The 20,278-nt window shown below is 37.3% G+C and overlaps 1 protein-coding gene across 1 annotated transcript in view; it reads right to left on the bottom strand.

Moving 5' to 3' along the window:
• LOC140234806 (uncharacterized) overlaps positions 1 to 20,278 on the bottom strand; it is a 103,620-nt gene that overhangs the window by 39,719 nt on the left and 43,623 nt on the right. Inside the window, 8 exon segments of the mRNA XM_072314844.1 lie at positions 408 to 621; positions 1,991 to 2,007; positions 2,381 to 2,567; positions 9,299 to 9,441; positions 10,124 to 10,666; positions 12,448 to 12,564; positions 14,484 to 14,535; positions 18,621 to 18,724. Coding sequence (XP_072170945.1) covers positions 408 to 621; positions 1,991 to 2,007; positions 2,381 to 2,567; positions 9,299 to 9,441; positions 10,124 to 10,666; positions 12,448 to 12,564; positions 14,484 to 14,535; positions 18,621 to 18,724 — 1,377 coding nt within the window.

Below are 20,278 nucleotides of genomic sequence, written 5' to 3'. Positions count from 1 at the left end.
AAAAAAAAAAAAAAAATCAGCAAAAGTAGATTTACAGTTTAGATCATACGTCCAGAGATAAATCTCAAGTGCATTGTTAAGAAAGAAAGTTTTGATTAGTTTCAACAAGAAAATGGCATGGGATAAAGCAGGGATGACAAATGCAAGCAAGACAACAGAAACATGCTAAAATAATTAATGAGATAGAGCCTCCTTCCACCAAGACAAAGTGAACAGTCAGAGTAGATATTAAAGCTGAAATAATGCATATCATTCACAAAAGGCACCATTTCCACATGTAAGAAACATTCAGACATTTAGGTATTGGAGACACAGCAAGACAATGGCACTCTGCGAAAGACAATGAGAGCAAGGGCGGAAAAAGGAATGGGATAGGGAAGATAACCAATATGGGGGTGTATACTAACGGATTGACTTCGCCGGTAAGGTTGAAAGGCTCCTGCGCTGGGTCGGTACTTAGGCTTAGGGGCAACAGAGGGGGGAGGCTTGTGACTGGTTGTGGTAGTACTGGTAACCGTGATGGGTGCAGGCTTGTGGGGAGGTAGGGAGGATGAAGAGGAGGAGGAAGAAGAGGAAAATGCCCTCTTCTCCCTGGTTGGAAGGGTGTTGGATCTAGGTTGGCTCTGAAGAGGGAGAGGGCAAAAGGAAACATGTATCATTAGAGGAGTACAGACACAAACCAAAAGCTCTTTTAATACAAATATGAATGCAATAAAACACAAGGATACATTGAGCTCAAATTAAAACATAACAAACCAACAAAGCAATTCAAATTATATACTTGGTTTCATCATAAACACAGCCAAAGCAACAAGATGACATCTATGCTGAGTATATTCTACCAACGAAAAACAACAAAACTTCAATGAATATATATACATGCACTTTCACACAGAATATACGTGTATGAAGCTGAATTTCAACGTAGATTACAACATAGATGATATAAAACAATTGCAACTCTATGAATGATGTTCAAATACACCATCAAGTCCAAGAAATCACTTTTGTGTGGTTCTGCTGCTGCAATCTTTTTATTATCTAGATATCATTTTTGTAATTATTGTTTCATACTTTAGGTACGATCAAAAATTATTTGAGCGTTTTGTTATTCATCTATATTTTGTTTTGTTTGCAACATTACCCTCTGTATGTAAAGCACTAAAATTGCAACTGATTCGCAAATTGGCAACATATTAAAACAGATTAAAACTTCATCATTTCTGTCTCAATTTATCAATTTTCTATAACTCACTTTTTCTGGTTTTAGGCAGATTTCATCAATCTAGCCAGTTTCATCTAAACTTTTCCCACTCTAAGACATGCACTAAAATTCAGTATTGCCAATCTAATGAGAACAGGATTATAATTTCCACAACAAAATTCCCTCAAGACATGTCACAATGATATCCCTGTGTGTGCATATAATTATCAAGGCAATAAAAGTTGGTACTGGGCAACATGGGTGCTGTGACAGACTAATCAAGGCAAATCTAAACAAAATAAACACAACAAAATCATTGCCACGTCTTCTCAAAGTCAGTTTCAGTGCTCAGTGCATTTACTCCACACAGAGCAAGGCAAGTTTTGGGTACTGTCAAATAAATAAAAATCAGTGCAACTTGACTGTAATCATGTATATAGGATCTATCATTAAGCATGCTGGGTGTACATGTGCATGCCAAAACAACACAAAATAAAATGCCAAAAAAAAACTTACAGACTTTAACAAAATGTTTGAAATTCTACCTTTTTGTCCTTTTCAATTTTATTACACAAAATAATCTTGGTAAATCTAAGAAAACTAATATTCATCATGGGCATGTGCTCTAAAACTATGTTCCCTTACATAAGAATGACTGGTGTAATTTACATGACCAATCAAACTGCATACAAAGGGTAGAGAGGGTATAGCATTAAACTAACAATTTGCAAAAACTCTACAAATGTACCTCACGGACCATTTCATAAAAGATGTTAGGATAGAAACTCTTGCTGGAATGGCAACTTCCAACAGCAACAGCCAATCAGGAAGCCAGATTCTTGTCATTACCATGACAATTGCCATTCCAGCAAGAGATGCTATCAACTTTTTTTGTGTGTGAAATGGGGCCCAGGTCTTCCAATACCGTATATATTTCTTTACTAAAGCACATCAAAATCAGGCAGGTCCAACAAAATTCTGAGAGAGATATGTGTACCCAAGTGTTACACGCATCCCAGTGGGTAAACAGTGCTCCCAAAATTAGGAAGGCTATCATACGCTTTCACCCGGATGTGAAAAAACAAACCAAAAAAAAGGTGCACTTTTCAGAGAGCCTCTTGCAGGAGCTGGGAGACACGGCTGCTCCAGCTACTGTACTACCTGTCATGCCCTTACCTCTGTGACTGGTTCTAAGCGGGTATGCTGCTCCTCCTGTACCTCCACCTGAACCTCTGGCTCCTTCTCCTCTTCGCTCTCAGACGAGTCCACCAGATCTACAGAGGTCAGGATGGCATGAATTTCATCCTTCTCCAGGTCCTTTCGACGCTCCAGTTTCTTGGCAAGTAATTTCTCCCTCCTTTGTCTGATGAACAAACAGACATGAAAACAAGAACAGGGCATGAAGATCTTATATGTCTGATTACATCTGACCTAAATGTACCAGAAAATGCATTAATGATGAACTGTTGTAAACATGGAATATTTCAACGTGGAAATTTGTGCATATTGCCTGTTCCACTGAGCTATCACAAAAATATCAAAATAAGATTATTTTCTCTGCGTATCGAAACATTGTAGTCTCTGCTATCACAAACAAGCAATATTATTACTAATGTTGAAACTAAGTGTACACAACAAAAAGCAGTTGCACAGAAGTTCCCCCACCTACAATACCTTTTAACCTTCTTCTACACACATTCCTGTTACTGGAATTTGTTAATAGTTCTCAGTCTAGCACAATTCATGTACATCTAAAGGTACATACAAACTCTAGGGTTACAATGGAAACTATTTATGATACAGCTTGCACCAGAAGTTCAATACATATTGTACACTTGAAAGCTCAACAGGTTTTAAGCTAAAGCTGAATTTACAGAGTGTTTAATACAATGTAGGTCTACAGCATGCAGGGATGCCAACCCTGTAAACAGCAAGGCAGTATTCCAGCTGAAAAGGCATCATTTTGGTAGACATGTGTAGTAATACAATCTTGTGAAAACAATATTTTCTGTAAAACTCGAAGTATTTTTTAGCAAAAAACAGTACAAAATACTGCAATAAGGTTACAGTCTGCATCTCAGAGTGTGAATCATCTGGATACCATGTTGCACAGGGGACATTTCAGGCATCAAAACAAATTAGTGTTGCACTCATAGAGACAGCCATGGCCCATATACTGCATAATTGACTCAAACTAATCAGCAGCACCTTTTGTGATAAAATGGCTTCTGCACAGGAGTATTGCACAGGCAGACAGCTATCCACATTCAAAGCCTTTGTGATCGTAATGTTATTCTACAGTATGTTGAAAACGGGAATCTGACTGCAGAGATACCACACTAAAATGATGGATGAATTTCCCACATACTTCATCAACACTAAGGCTTTAAAATCACTTGAATTCCAACATCCAGTGCGCTGTACACAAAGTATCTCGCAAAAGTAATCAAATTAGCTCAAACATTGAATTATATCATTTCATCACAGCCATTGTCAAGGAAAAAAATCACACATGATGGACATTACATTTTTATCTTGTTTGTTGATAAACACTGCACAGCCATTCCCCTGATGCATAATTGTAATGTACTGCACATTCAAAGGTTTTACTGGACAAGTCACTGTAAAAAGGATCCAAGCTTAATTTCCTTCTTAATATACAGTGTATAACTAATTCCTCAAACTAGTAATTTGAATAAAAATGCCAATTCAGACAATGAAGACACCTTGTATAAAAATATATCATACGGAATATACATGTAGTTATACATTTGTAGCTACAGTACATTGGAGGAGAGTATGCTGGAGAACACATTTACTGTCATCGCCACAAGACACACATCGCCACAGTTACTCAGCTTCTCATCAGAGGAGGGAGATCACTGGGATTAATTGGGAAATGGACTGTGCAGTGTCGTCTCTGCATGATTAGAAGTCTGGATCCACTGTACAAGGCAATGGCTGCCTACGTACTCACGGATCTTTATCAGCCAAGCACATACCTACATGGTCCCTTAGACCTCATTAAAAGGTTCAGATAGTTACAAATAGGAATAGTCTACTAGTATATATGATGTTTTTTAGAATCACATAAGGATCTAATCAAACACACAAACACACACACACACACACACACACACACAATATCAGTTTTACAGTATGGCAATTTGGGGGTTTTCTTTACATAGCGATATAGGCGCAGTACAAAAATAAGTGCAAAAAAACATATACACCTGTTATATTTATCTTATTTACACTGCATGAACATAATGTATAACACATAAACACACACAAAAGCAAATTTCAAAAAAGAAATAACAAAACATGAAAATAACTAAACCACTGAGCTTCTCATTACATATAAAATCAGAGCACACAGAGGCCTATTGCTCAAGCTACAGGATAAAATGACAGAAAGTGAACTTTATTTTGTTTAAAATAACTTGTAATTTCATTTCTTTTTTCAGTCCTCTAATTCCTACAAAGTCTGAACTTCCCTAGTCATTAGACTTTAATGCTGGTCTACCATTCTCACTTCAAGTATCAGATCAGTTGACTTTTGCTCGAGAGTTTGAAATTTATTTGACCTATCTCTTTACTGCATTCAATTCTATTCTCTTGAATCTACTGCTTACAGCATGGTTTTCATATAGCCAATAAATCCTTTTATCTAGTTTTGCCATCTGGATGGAGTGCCTGTAAGCAAACAGATGCAGCTAGATAATGTCAAAACGAAAGGTCGCTCACTGTTTGTTTTAAAGTTAGCAGTAACATTCCAGCATACCACAACTTAAAGGACAAGTTCACCTTCATAAACATAAGGATTGAGAGAATGCAGCAATATTAGTAGAACACATCAGTGAAAGTTTGAGGAAAATTGGACAATCGATGCAAAAGTTATGAATTTTTAAAATTTTTGTGTTGGAACCGCTGGATGAGGAGACTACTAAGGCTTGTGATGTCATATGAGTACAACAGTATAAAGAAAAAGTAAAGAAAATTCAACATATTTTCACTTTTTTCACTTTTTTTTTGGGGGGGTGGGGGGGGGGGGGGCTTATTGACCCATCAATCCCACAATCCACATTTTCTCTGGTTGATGTTGCATCTCTTTATAATTTTTCTTACAAATCATTTCTTGTCCTCTGATTGGTCGAGAGTATCTACTAAAAGTGACAAAACATATTTCCACCATGAAAATCCTAGTCCAACTAAAGTTGTATTTCCCTACAGAAATACTTTAAAAAAATATTTGCTAAGCGCACGCGCACCACTCTTGTCACCAGCGCATATTTTAGTGTCACAGTATGGTTTTCCACCAAACACGTGACGTCTACGCTTCACGAGATAAAGGGCATCACGCAGTCGATGCATACACTTTCATATTGTAGTTTTGTGCGTGGAAAAAAAAATTACTTTGGATCAGTCAACTACCCACTTTACTTTGCTGTTACTCTTAAAAATTCATTGGGAGGGATATAAAACAAATATAACAGGCCTTTGTTTGAGATTCTAGTGAAACCATGTGCCTTCGGTGACTTCAGTAGCACTATTTTCTTTGGGGCTGCACCACTCAGAAAATAGCACTACTGAAGTCACCTCATGCACATACTTTCACCCAGAACCTCTCCGGCCTGGTTTATTTGTATGTTATCCATCGATAGTTTTCATAAGTCTAGTTTTCACAAGTCAGAATTGAAGTTTCTCTTTCATTTCAGCCCTAGTATACATTCATGTGGTTATGAATTTGAGTTATCAAAAGCCTGTTGCTAAATCTATAGCTGACACTTACAATGTAAACTGGAAGTACATTTTCAAAGACTAAACCCAAGTTCTCTCTTTAAGTCAACATTTTGTATTTTCCCCTTTATTTTGTACAGATTTATCGAATTAAACCAGTTCCATCTGACTTCTTTCTCCAATACAGGATATGTAATAAAATTCAGAGCATTTGATTTAATGAGGACAATGTGATAATTTCTGCCACAAAATTACTCCATGACCTGATGTGTTAATTAACACTTGTAACAGATAATATGAGATTCAAAAACAAATCAGATGTTCTGGATACACAGGATATAAAATATTAGGGGTAACTCTGCCCAAGAGTAATTACAACTTTCCATATCCTGCATGGCTTAATGATACTTTGGTGTTAATAGTACAGTACAAACAGCCCCAAAGGTTTGCCAATATCAAGAATTACTGTATGTCCCGGCTCTCAGTTCATTACCGAGAAATTATTATTTTTTTAATAATTATAGTAACTGTGAGGGAAAACCTGACAAAATCTAAGTTGTACACAAGCACACAAATATTTTATACCAAGATGTCGACCTACCAGATTGCATGCATAAAAAAAAAAAAAAAAAAAACTTTTACTGAACATAACAAAGAAATGAAATTTAGTCCTCACTTTGCAACACTGCCTTCACAATCAAGTCTCATTTCAACCTGTCTATATTGCAAACTGTGCATTACTATTTCCTAATTTGCACTCATACAATACTGTGCATTGATCTAGATAAAGAGCTCAGTGAAAAGTGCTTAAAATGTTCATCTACACTGTAGTAACAAATGTATGCTTTCAGGTATTTAAAAGCTACACAATCAAATGCAAACCTGGCATGGTAATCCTCTAACTAGACACAACAGTAGCCTGTACTTGGGCACATCATGAACTCTCACAACACACTCTTCTGAAATTACCAAGCCTCTCCTTCAACTGGTGATGGCAGTAAATGTCACTTGCCTTCAACTTATTCATGGATCAGACACAGGGAAGGGCCAATTAATTATCTGTTAAAGGAGCTTACTGCTCAACAATATACAGTAATTTCTGCAATTTGCAAAACACACACAAACACACACAAAACTGAAACAAAGTAACAAAAATATGAACAGAATATGTTGAATCTTCATCAGATGCCCTAACATCACTTCTGCCATGTAGCAACTTTGACAGTGTTTGAGTGGCATACAGAAATATGAAAAAGTATAAAGTATTTGAATAGGAGTGAGTGAAGTCCCATACATATTGGTTCACAAGAAAACAGAATGCATGTCTACTGGCATTCCTTCCATAAGAAGTATATTACATGTAGTATAATTATACAATATCAAACAAAAAAAATGAAAAAAAATATCTACACCCCATAATCTCCATATCACTTTTAACTTGGCAAATTAATCTCGAACAACATCCAGTTGCAAATCTCACCAACACAAAAACATTTCTGTCTTCCTTCAACGCCAAATGGGAAATATCGCAAAGCACATATTAATATCATATTAATGGCATTCATCCAGATGGTTTTCAAGTTATTACATGGCCTTCAACAGCCGATGAACAGATACTGCCGGCCAGGCACTGTAGAGCACTCCATCTGTCTATAATTCTCCAGATTTAAAACGCTCCACCCAGTCACCTAGAGTAGACTGGGTGGGTGATCTTTCCTTCTTGATCCTGTATTAGTCATCTCCTTTTAATACCATACTAAAATGTCATATCACACTTGTCTTACTCTGCACATAAGTCACATTCACAAACACCCAAAATTAATGGTTTTGCAAATCAACTTCTGCATCGCGAAGTGAATAAACTCGTAATTCATATGTACACAAAAATATTTGCTGATTATCACGACCTGCAACGCAATGGAAAAATCTGACCCACTAAATTATTTTTTTTAAGCACTGCAATAATTTCCCTTGCAGTGTGTGTGTATATGCCAAGCGCAGACTCTCGTGATAATTTGTCCTGCACATGTGTGAACAATGGCAGATAAAACAATTTTTTTGCATCATAATGCAAACACTGATAACTCCTGTGTGTGAATGTGGCTATAGATATCAGGCATGGATCGATGTGCAGTATGTTTATCAAAGCCCCTTCAGATGACACTGCAAAGATGTCAAGCCCATTGCTGCCACTTTTTCCACATCATAATACAGACATCAAAGAACATATCCTAGAGAACTAAATTAAATCTGTATCAGATCTGGCATAACTTCTTAATTTTTCAAAGGTGATTTGAAGCATGGGTACACAGTCATTAATCCTATCAACCACATTTAATACTGACAATTATAGGCAGAAAGAAAACAAGGGCAAACAAACAAAGCAAAGAAATACATGCTAACAGGGCAATGTGTAACACAATAGGACCATCAGATTAATTCAACTTTGAGCAAAATCTTGTCACAGTATGTTGTGACCACTTAAACAAGAGCATGAGGATTAACACGGCAAGCTATGGGCCCCTCAAAAGGGCTGCCTTGGTCATGTGAGCATGTTTAATAGTTGCACTTTACAACTTACATACTGTACACATGATAATATCACTGATCCCACAAATTCTCATATCAAAAAAATGAAACAAGTCTCAAGAACTTACATACCATACTGTAGATGTCACTGTTAGCATTGCATTTCAAAAATACAGTGAAATCAAGAACTTCCCAAGAAATGCATGAAATCTGAGAGGTAATTAGTTACCTCCATGCATTGAAAAGGTACTACTTGAGCAATGTTTATCACTTTTGAGATACCAATGAGATACTTAAATCTGACAGTCATGTGTTCATTTTAATCAAACTTTCACTGATCTGCTGCTCCTATTTCTTGTACTGGTAACTGAAACACAATTGTCTCTTTGGAAAACTATCTTTAAACCAGCTGTAGAAAATTATGGATCTGATGTGTTATGTGAAGGTTCAAATAATTTTTTATATAAATTTTTTGGCATCTGGCATTTTGCCCGGTAATATAAGAGTCGATGTGAAAGGGATACACTCCATCATGTGAGCCACACAAAAGATGAAAGTCCAATTTCTCTATATAAATGGGTTTTATTGGATAATATACTTGGCATAATGTGCTTAGCTCCAAATGAACAATGACTTTCAGATCTACTCCATACTTAAGAAATACAAAGTAGAATAAGAGGTGCTTATAATGCCGGAGCAAGAATTTGCAAAATGCATCCCTCGCTTGACAGCTTCCCACACAACATGAAAACTGGGGCATCCCAGCCTCGGTCCCAGGACAGTATCATGAAGAGTAGTACACATGTCATTTAAAGAAGTACTTACTTCTCTTCCACGATCTCCCTGAAAGTCTTGGGTTTCTTCTTGCCTTTGTTCTGCTCAGCTACCTCCACCTCCTCCCTGAATGCCTTCCTCTCCAGGACGTTGGAGGCCACCTGGTTACGCTTCATCTTCCACGAGTTGAAACTCTGCCAACATAGTGACATACATAAGAAGACATGGATTGCAAAAAGAAAATGGTAAGGACACGTTTCATATTTACAGACTCTACACACAGACAGACAGGCAGACACACACACGACACACACCCACGCACAAAACACAGTAAGTGCATGATACAGTGTAAGTGAACGAAAGTGGCACATTAGCACATGCAACTTTGCTCTGAATGCAGTTTGAATGTTTTTACAAAGATTGATATATTGAAAGTTTTTACATATCAAATAGTTCATTTTAAATTAGTCATGCATAAGATACTTGGAATATTAAAACTTGGAGCACAATATTGTTCTGAAAGAATCATTTTTCATCACTGAGAATATAATGCATGCATCATTTATTTCTTCCCTCATATCCAGGGCTTAAATTAATCCTAGGCCACCAAAGGCCATGGCCTTAGGCATTCTGACGCCATTTGCAGAACTTCTTCTCTATCCAGTATTAAAACAAATATTTTGTTTTGTTTTTAAATTGGCCCTATCATTTAAAGATTCATAACTTCAAGCTCTGCAATTACATTCTTTGATGTTCCAACAAAAAAAAAAAAAAAACACCCAAAAGTTGTTCCTCTGACTAATAGTCAGTACCATACACTGCAATGATAAAGACGCTAGAACTTTCAAACATACAAGTGTGTGGTTATATTTTTACCGATCTCCACATGTCCTGGTCTTCATCATCATCATCAAGGTCCTCGTACGTGGCACTGTTGTGATTGGAGTCCAATGCATTCTGCCTCAGCATTGTCACATTGGAGGACTCCGGCAGACTCAGGCTGCGGGTGTGCGGCTTTGCCGAGGTGGGAGGGCCCTTGCGACCAGCTCCAAGCTTCCTCTCCATTCTGCGTAATCGCACTGCGCTTGGTTGTCTCAGAACAACGCCGCTTCCAGTTTCATCTGGATTCCCGGCACGGGATTCGGTAGAGGCAACTGATGCGTGATTGTCGACACCGTTTGCCCTCCCAAAGTTTGCTTGAATAGATTCCACTAATTGACCACGAACAGGTTTTATGGGTCCTTCTGGGTCAGTCGTCTGTAACGCTTTAAGATCAGCTTTCCACCTTGGTTCCTTGTACACTATCGTCTCAGGAAGATTCAAAAAGTTTTCCTCAAAGACACTATCAGATGGGTCCTCATTCACCTCTTGACTTTTGTTTTGTTGATCTGTGCTGTTTGCTGTTGACTTTGGGGTCTCCTGAAGAAAGAAATACAGTATCATTGCACGTATGTTCACAAAAGTCTCTTTTTCAATGTGACCCAATTTCTAAGCACACTGCTGTCCACTGTAAACTCCCTACATCATTAGTATATGGTACACAGAGTTCTTGCAAAGATAATGCCTTTATTTTAAAGGTAAAGTGTAAGTTATTCCGTGCAAAATATTTTGTAATATCTAGTGTGTCAAGCCTGATTTTTTCCCTCTATATTTGCACGTGTGACAAGAAAAATTTACATTGTTGTCTGCTAAGTTGTCTTTATTTCTTTCTTTTTTTTAAAATCACAAATATGAATAAACTCTGTAACTTGTGTGGGATCCACTGCTGTTTTCCAGTGATTGAGATTTTTGAACATATAAATTCAGGGTGCATTTATCTACAAATTTTCTGAGGCAGAAGCCCAATCCTAAATGCATTTGAGGCATTTTCGGGTGATTGATAAATGCAACTGTGTTTTCAAACACATTTAAAAACTCAGATTTGAAACACACTCGAGACCATGATCGCCTTTCTGCGAGGAGATAAATGCAATGCCATTTTGAAATGCATTTACATCTCTGAGCTGCCATGGTCAACTTCCAGCTGTTTCCAACTGCGGTAAACAGCCCCAAAATGTACTGGAGTTAAAAAAACACACATTCAACATCCAATATTATCCCAGTTGTTTTCGATGTATCATTGAGCCTCAAGCGTTACAAGCAGAAAATGTAAGTCACAAACTACAAAGGTACAGGTTGGATTTATACGGAAGCATTTCACTTGGTAAGACAAAGACTTTGAATTCCTATGATCATTCCTGTCAGAAAAGAGTTCAAGAAGATATATATCGTAGGAGGGTCCTTGATTTAACATTCCAGACAGGATCATCAAATAATGTGCTATAACCTTGAAAGTAAACAGATCTCACACCACTGATTTTGTTACAACACAAGGAATATGAAGGTCAAGAGAACTCACAACGGAATAGGTAGCTTAGAACGAGTGTGACTTTATCAATGTACGCTCCTCTCATGATCCTTGCAAAAGATTATTAAACATTTCCCCATAAAATCCACATGTAAGGTCACTCTCCCATATGTGCAGAATAGAAAGGTTTAGGCCTAAATCATGAATGCTTTGAGGCACCAGCTGTAAAACAGGTTCACTGCTGATTAATGAGTAATCATAAAAATTCACATCTGTGATTTAGTGATCTATGAGATATCTATCATCAACATGGAAAGTCCACAGATCAACATGGTGAATATCATGTTTTCCAGAGCAACATGCAGGGAGCGAAGTTATTAGAATTTATTAAGAGACCACATTTTTTTTCCCTGCCCAACAGATATTCAGGTAAAATTAATAGCACTAGGTTTGAACAGTAACCTGTGACACAATTTGTATACTGTGACAGAAATTTCTAAAAGTCCTATCAATTTCTTGGTGAATAAATTGGCTGTCTTCCAACCTCTTCAGGATATCGCCTTTTGAATGTTACACATCTCAATGAAATTAGAGTTGACATCTATTTTCCTAACTTGCCTCTTAATCAGACTGAGATACAACAATGTACTATGTCCCCAACTGGCCTGAAAAACAGGTCACAGAATAAAGCAACACAAAACAGACCAACACTACATGTACATATACCTAGCTTCATCCTTCTCTACTGGTTATAAAACAAACTAAAAAGTCAGACTGTCACGTGCCGTTCAAGGGGAAATTGGCAATCATTGCAGGACTACACACTGTTTACAATGATCAATCTGTGTCTTACCCTTGGTGTGTAGATTCCAAATATGACCGACTCAAAGGCGTATGTGTCAAGTTTTGGCCCAGTGTATGATGGAATGTTCTCAGTGGCTTCTGCTATCCAGTACACAGTGGTAACAATCTGTAGAAGAGGGTAAAGTACAACCATAAATGTACAAATATAACGAAAAAAAAAAAAAAAAACACCTACATTTAATGCACCAGCATAAGCTGCTACTTTAGTGAAGTATAAGCAATTAAACAGGTTTGTATAATATCAAATACAATGCCTTCACCACAGGATGGATGCACTTGCTAAGTGGGCCTACTAATTTCATTTGCAGTGTATGCCACACAACTCAGTTCACTCAGTTAATATAACTCTTTTTGAGGCATTATTTGTAGTTCATGAGTGATTTGCACAGATGTTATTTCTACCAACAGCCACATGCACACCTAAGTTGTAATAAAAATAAAATGAATATCAGGGTCAAGGTACGAACAACTGTGTATACATGTATGAGTCAAAGATGCAATGAACATCACTAGACATACAGCACTGACCTTCATACAATAGGGCTCATTTAGGGGGTCATTGACAGAGCTCCTCACTTCTATTCCATTTCTCTGTCATTACAGTACATCAAAATTTGGCAAAAATTGGCAGGGCACACACTCGAAATGCAAACCAAAAGAAAGGAAAGCAAGACTACACAACTAGTGCTTCAATATGTTGTTGTTTTCTGTATATTTTTCTGCACAGTGAGTTTGCAAGTAGGCCTATATACTGGTACATACAATGTGTACATTGTAATGTAAGCGAACAACATTCTTCCAAATGCAATAACCATTTTTCATGACAAAATCTAATAAAGATCGTAATGGTCCAGAATTTGAAGCACTCTAATATGACAGAAAATTGCTACAAAGCCTGTTCATTCAAGGGAATATCAAGCCATCAAAATAGTACAGAAGTTACACATGGCCTGCAATCCAACCCCATCAGCCCTTTTTCTCCTTCATGTATTGTGCATATTGACCACCAAGAATGTTTTGACATGCCTACAGTGCATGAAGGTCATACCCCTTGTGATATACTGTACCATAGAGTTACCAGTAGCTCCATGGACATACAAAGGGCTTGCATTGTACAGAATGGAGTCACAATGGAAATTTTGGTACAAAGTTAGAATTGATAGATTTTTCTTGCATTTGTCATTGAAAACCCTCTTTCACTGCATAAGATACCAGACATTTTCATGACTACAATGCAAAGAGCTCACATTCCATGACATCCAGGATAGGACAGCATAAACATTGTCTTTCAGTACAGTAAATGCACAATGAACACAAATACAGTAGCACTTCAGAAGAATGACCAATAAAGGCATCATGTGTCTGATCTGTGCGTGAATGTACATGTACAATGCATGTGTGTGTATCAAGGCTGCCAACATTCACCAATCAAATCAGGAAAATTCCACCTACAATATAGGGAGATACTTGCATGTCACATGCATCTCAATGGTCTAAAATACATTGTAATTCCCAAAACTCTCTGATATTTTTAGCTTCCCTTTTTCAAACATAGTTGTAGACACGTCATGTACAATGTAAATGTACTTGGGAATGCAAAAACCTTGTAAATGGCACTGCAATATTCTGATGGCTGCAAAAGCATTTCTTTTTTTGAAAAACAGTATTTTTACTGTTCCTCCAACAGGCATATGTATAATAATAAAATTTGGAAGAAACAGGATTTTCTATGAAACCTGCACTATTTTGGGCTAAGAAAAACAACAACAAACAAACCATTAACCACAGTACTAAATATGGCAAAAACGGTTGACGCCTCTGCATACTGAAAATTTTAGGAAGTCTCTTGCAGAATCAGGAAGATTGGCAGCTTCAGTGCATGTTTGTGTTGTATGTTGTAAAGGTACCATGTACACTGTATGTACCCTAGGGTATGTACAGCTGTTTTTATACCATTCTTCTACTTTTCAGTTGAGCATCCATGGTCCCAAAGCTACAAAGTGAAAAATGAAAATGCTGGCTTACACTCTTCAGCTTCTCTCTGTCTGACTTGGGTGGGGCAGATGCTGGAGACCAACTACAAAGATGTGAAAATGGGAAACATAGCATTCATTATTAATGTGATGAAGATGTCCATTTAGTATAAGAGGCAATTTCACACATTTGGGGCATTCTCACTGGTTACTGTCAAGCGAAGTTTATAAGCCTTGCAATGCTATTCAGGATCTTACCAGGTACTATCTTACTGATTACATCACTTGAAACGTTAAAAATTACAACATTCATTGACATTCTTTCCAAACAAGTCAATATTTATCATACACCGTATTATGTGGTGGTCACATGCCAATTATAAGCCATTGCTGGGTCTGGAGACAAAATTCTGACATACTGGTACTACGAAATAGGCCATATAGTTGGTATTTTTTAAACCGAGTAACTGTCAACTACAATTGTAACACTGCCTTTCGTTTTCCATGTGCCCCATTTGGTATTCAAGATTAAAGCATGGTAGCAAACTCACCCATTGACACACACACATTGACACATACAGTGTATGGAATACTGTGCTGCAGGACACCATGGGTATGGCAATCAAATTTTGCCATTTGCAAATATGTACAGTTTGCTCTTATTGGCTGGGTACTGGTATTTGCACCCTGATTCTGGCTACAGTACTGTATAATCAGGGAAAAATACACTGTTGATACCACATGACTGTACATCGTCACTTGGCATCATGCTACATTGTACCACACACAGGCTGTACACATGTAAACTCACATCTTTGCTCAGAGATTAACCTTCGCCCATGCACTCACAGCTACATACTGTATGTGAGCAAGTACAATTGTACCACATGAACATTACTATCTTAACATACATGTACATGTAATAGCGAAATCACAAACAGAAAGGCTATTGTACACATATTAATCAACAAAATGTACGAATACATAAGTTTGCCAGTAAATTTTAACTTTCAAAAGTGCTTGCCTTTGTTTGGCAAATTAGTTACAGTTCAGAGTATTTTCTTTTTTCAATAGCCACCTTGCCCGTACACTTTCACAGAAGGTGAATCATTTTATCTGTTGTTTCCACAATACAGTAAATCAGAGAGAGCTCTTCATTGCAAAACAAAAGACTTTGCAAATGAACAATCAAGTACATGTATACATATACCTTTGCATGCATTAGAGAAAAAACAAACAAACAAACCACAAAAAAAGACATCAAATCAATTGTAACTGATCCTTGATATGATAAAATGCAATTACCAAAGTTTAAGGACAGATCTAGAGCACATCACATTTCGTGAAGGGGCATGTGTTGACATTTTCCGCAGTCATTACTGGTTGTGTGCATTAACCTGATTATCACATTTCACCTTATAAGAAAATAGTTTATCATATCACAATGACCTCCTGGGTAAATTAGATAGTTCACAAGGTGGATACATGTGTATTGTACTATCCTTTAAGGTGTGCAACAATAAATCGAGTTTCAACAATAAAGCTGCATAAATTAATGCATTGCACTCACAGATTTCATAACAATTTGTAAAATCATGTTTGCCTTTAAGGGAAGCACAACACAAAATCTTACATCTGTAATCACTTTATTACTTCTGTAATCACTTTCCATTTTATAATAAAACAAATATGACCTCTGATTCATCAAAAGTAATCTCTGGTTGAATAGCTATGGACAGAAGTGTACTGATTCATCAGATTCTAATGTGTTACTCACTGTCTCCTCCCAAAAAAGTCTATCAGTAAATGAGTATTAGAACCTTGTGAGATTGTGTGGGTGCACTAAAAAAAATAAATAAATAAAATGGTCACTATCTATCATGTACACTTGGAACAACATACATCCACTACACTCCACACATACCTCCCCAAACTGAATTGCAGTCAGTACAATGTACAATTTTGTAGATGTGTACAATGCAAATATGCAGAGTGCTTTGGCATAAAGAAAAAAAGATCGGCCCTCCCCGGTAACCACAATATCATGAGCCAGCTGCCCTGAAATGGAATTTCAATTGATAATGAACGTATCTGGAAAGCACATTGACGCTGGATGAATAATGCTTCAGCCAAGGCAAGACGTCAATCAATAGCCCATTTCTCATATCGGTGGCAGCTATTGAAAACCTATCAAGTCTAAATTATTCCGTCAGATGTTCAGCAGAAATACACAGTGGCACCTTAACAAATTTGCCTGTCAGTGGGTATGAAGCATGCTTGAATGTGAGCGACCCTCATTTTTGTCCACAATATAAGTGGGGCCTCAAATATTAGAGAGAAAAGAGTCTACATGTATATTAATCTGAAAAGTGTTGTATGATGTTGTAGTAACTCATACTTTGTACATTGTACATGATCAAAATCTTTGTTAAACAACCATTTCTTATTGAGCGTGTTTCTACTGAGCGATGAAAATTCGAGGTGATGCGAGGCGATGCGATGTGATTCATGGTGATAAGCGGTGATGCGCGGTGACACCTCAAATTTTTCCTCGTAGAAACAGATCGGGTAGTGGCCGATGCGAGGTGATGTGAGGTGCTCTGTGGTCCACCTTTTGAGGTGGTTGATGCCAGGGAGGATTCTCAGTAGAAACACATCCGGTAGCGAAATTTGTGGTGTATCGGAAGTCTCGAATTATTGGGAGCTTTTGCCCCGCGCTTTTCAAATCAGTTCATCGCACACTCTGACACTTGTGTACACAACGACCATAGTTTCGCACACATCATGCCGTGTAACAACTCCTACTAAATACATGAGGTGGTACATGTGAATTGCGTGCATTCGTCTATTGTTTGCGTGCCCAACAGCCTATCATACTATATACTCTGATTTTTACACTGCGTTCATTTCTCCCATAATATCGTATTGTCTCGAAGTTGTAGATTCCCAAATTCGTTTTCGCTGGAATACTAACGTTAGTGTGTCGGAGCCCCTAGACCTGCAACGATTCCTAATAACCCAGTGGCAGGAAATGTTGGTGAGGGGCATTTCTGAATGGAAAGACTAAACGAAATTCAGTGGCCTACCACAAAATAGCAGTGCAGAGGCAGCGTGACCTAATCTGTGACCTGAAAATACGCGACTTCCGGATTCACCGCATTTTGCACGTCACCTCGCATCACCGCATATTTTATTGCTCAGTAGAAACAGCTCGAGTGGTCGTAAAATACGAGGCGATGCGGGAGACAAAATTCGCGGTGATGCGAGGTGCTCTCAGTAGAAACACGCTCTTAGACCAAAAAAAAAAAGTGTCATCATGAATAGAATTACCTGTACGTGCTATTCTGACACCAATGTCATTGATAGGTTGTTCTGTTTGTTTTTGTTTGTTTGTTGTTGTTTTTTTACTACGTGCACACATGTCAAATATTACTGTCATGTTGACATGATATGTTCACATGATGATTACTGGTAGCACTTCTTGTGAACATGGACATAATGTTTCATGAAGCAGTAATACAACAGAATTCCTCAAGAATTGGTTCAAAATAATATCATGTAATGCATGGCCTATTGGAGCCTTTGAAATGATCTGACTTCTTCTATTCATGGATATAAAAAATATTGACATTTACTTCCTCTACTCAATTTCATCGTACAGAATCAGTGTATCAACATAGAGGAGTGATTCTTTTGAAGATGACTGGGGAAAGTTTTAGAGAACATGCTGCATCAATGGCAACATCATATGACATGAAAATATCCCATTCTCATTTGCACAGTACGTTGTTTTTGTTCATTTTTTGTTTCTGTTTTTGTTTACATCCACCCTGGACGCCAGGTTTATCATAACCGCTATATTGGCCAAAAAAGCTAAGGATATACAATTACCACTGCTTTCTTCTTTAAAAGGCAACACGGAGCATAAACTGACATGACTGAGAAGACAAATGATATGAGGGAGTCACATGATCCGATATGGAATGTTACTACAGACTAAGAGAATAAGGAAGAATGTGTGTGGAATGTCTTGCTCATTTCTGCACAGCCTGCATCGAATTCCCAACTAGCTTATCACTCAATGTCGCACTTTAACGCCCAATGCGACCCCATGAAATCCCCTGCAAGGACATCCAGGGAAACACAATACCCCATGCCTAGTTTACGGTTACCATGACGACAGTCTTACCTCAATCTCCTGGAGGTGCTTTCTAGATCATCTGGAGCAAATAACTGGGAAGGTTCCAATCCAAGTTTTTCTTTACAAGCCTTCAAAAACTCTGTGACATTTTTCTGCAAATCAAAAGAAACAAAAGAAAAACATTTTCACTTTTGCTGCAGAAAAGAGCACTGATAGTCAGGAGACTTCATCGAAGGAATTTACACTTCATATTTTTCTGTTCATTGAGCTTTTCCACACAAAGACCCCAAATGCATTTTAAAATTTGTACAATGTGAGATCACTTTAAAGGTTTGCCTCAGTGAGACATGAAACATATAACATGACAAGGTTGATGTTCAAACATAAAGAATGCTGCTGACGTTCTGATCACAGTACATTATGTACCAAGTACATTGCTGAAAAGGGAAGAAATAACTTGGTGAGAGCGAGATTTAAATTCATTTGAGGCTATACAGACTAATACAATGTATGTGTACAAAGATTCCCATTCAGCTTTTACCTTTGTCCTCAAGGAATTTTGCCTATAAAAAGTACCTTCTCATCTATACTGGTAAAAGTATAGGCCTAAATCATGTACATTTAGTACACTCTGTAGTACATGTACAATGTACAAAACTGTGTATACCTTGGCCAAGTATGAACAAAATTGACAATAGATTCTATAATCTTTTTATCATAAAAACCAGATTTGAGGCATACAGACAGATGGACAGGCGGACAGATGGATGGACGAACCCAAAACATAATGCCTTCTTTACACTTTGGTAGTAGAGTCATAGAATATTGAGTTACACAGAAAACATACAAGCAATATTTCCTAATATGCCATATCAGAAATCCATACAGGCTAGATTAAGAGTAGGCCTACATTGAGAAAGATTCCAATACCAAATTGGTTTGCAAAAAAAAAAATGATAAAACACTGAAATTTTGTACCTCTATAAAAATATACCGAATGATTTCATAAGCTAAACTGTTGAATATTATCGAAGACCTTGCCATCAAGTGTATTATGATATATACATACACGTGTAATATGATCAGCATATACTGTACAAGCATTGTATGCTTATCATTACTGATACTACACTATGAAATAATCTGAAACTTCTACAATGTATTTTGAGATTTTTTTTTTCAACAACTACAATGTAAATACTGACTTCTATGATAACTCAAGAGACAAATCTGTCAACACTAACAACAACAAATGGAAAGTTTCCCATGTTTCTTTCACTGGGGCACTACACAAGAAGAAAGACTTCATATCAAACACAACATCATAGGCCCCATGCCTCCAATATATGTACACTGCACAGTCATATCATGCACAATAAAGCACTGGCAACTACATGTAGGAATGTTTATACAGTGTAGAAGCATGATTGATGAATGTGCTTGCACTGTAATGTTGATTTACACAGATATTGCTTACTCATTCAATCACTGCAGGGATAGATATTCCTACGGTATGTAATTTATTATGCCAGTCAGACTACACTGGAGCATGTGATGGAAGCCGACAGAGTCTGAGCAGCTCCTTTACCTTATAAAAATGTATTAATGTAACTTCCATGCTGTGCAATGGTATAAAATGTATCAGCCTAAACAACAGACGGCATAAATTTGTTGGAATTGATACAAATTGTATGTACACTGTAACA

Source organism: Diadema setosum, chromosome 11 (genome assembly GCF_964275005.1).
Source record: "Diadema setosum chromosome 11, eeDiaSeto1, whole genome shotgun sequence".
Lineage (NCBI taxonomy): Eukaryota > Metazoa > Echinodermata > Echinoidea > Diadematoida > Diadematidae > Diadema > Diadema setosum.
This window is presented reverse-complemented; position numbering and strand designations above follow the sequence as displayed.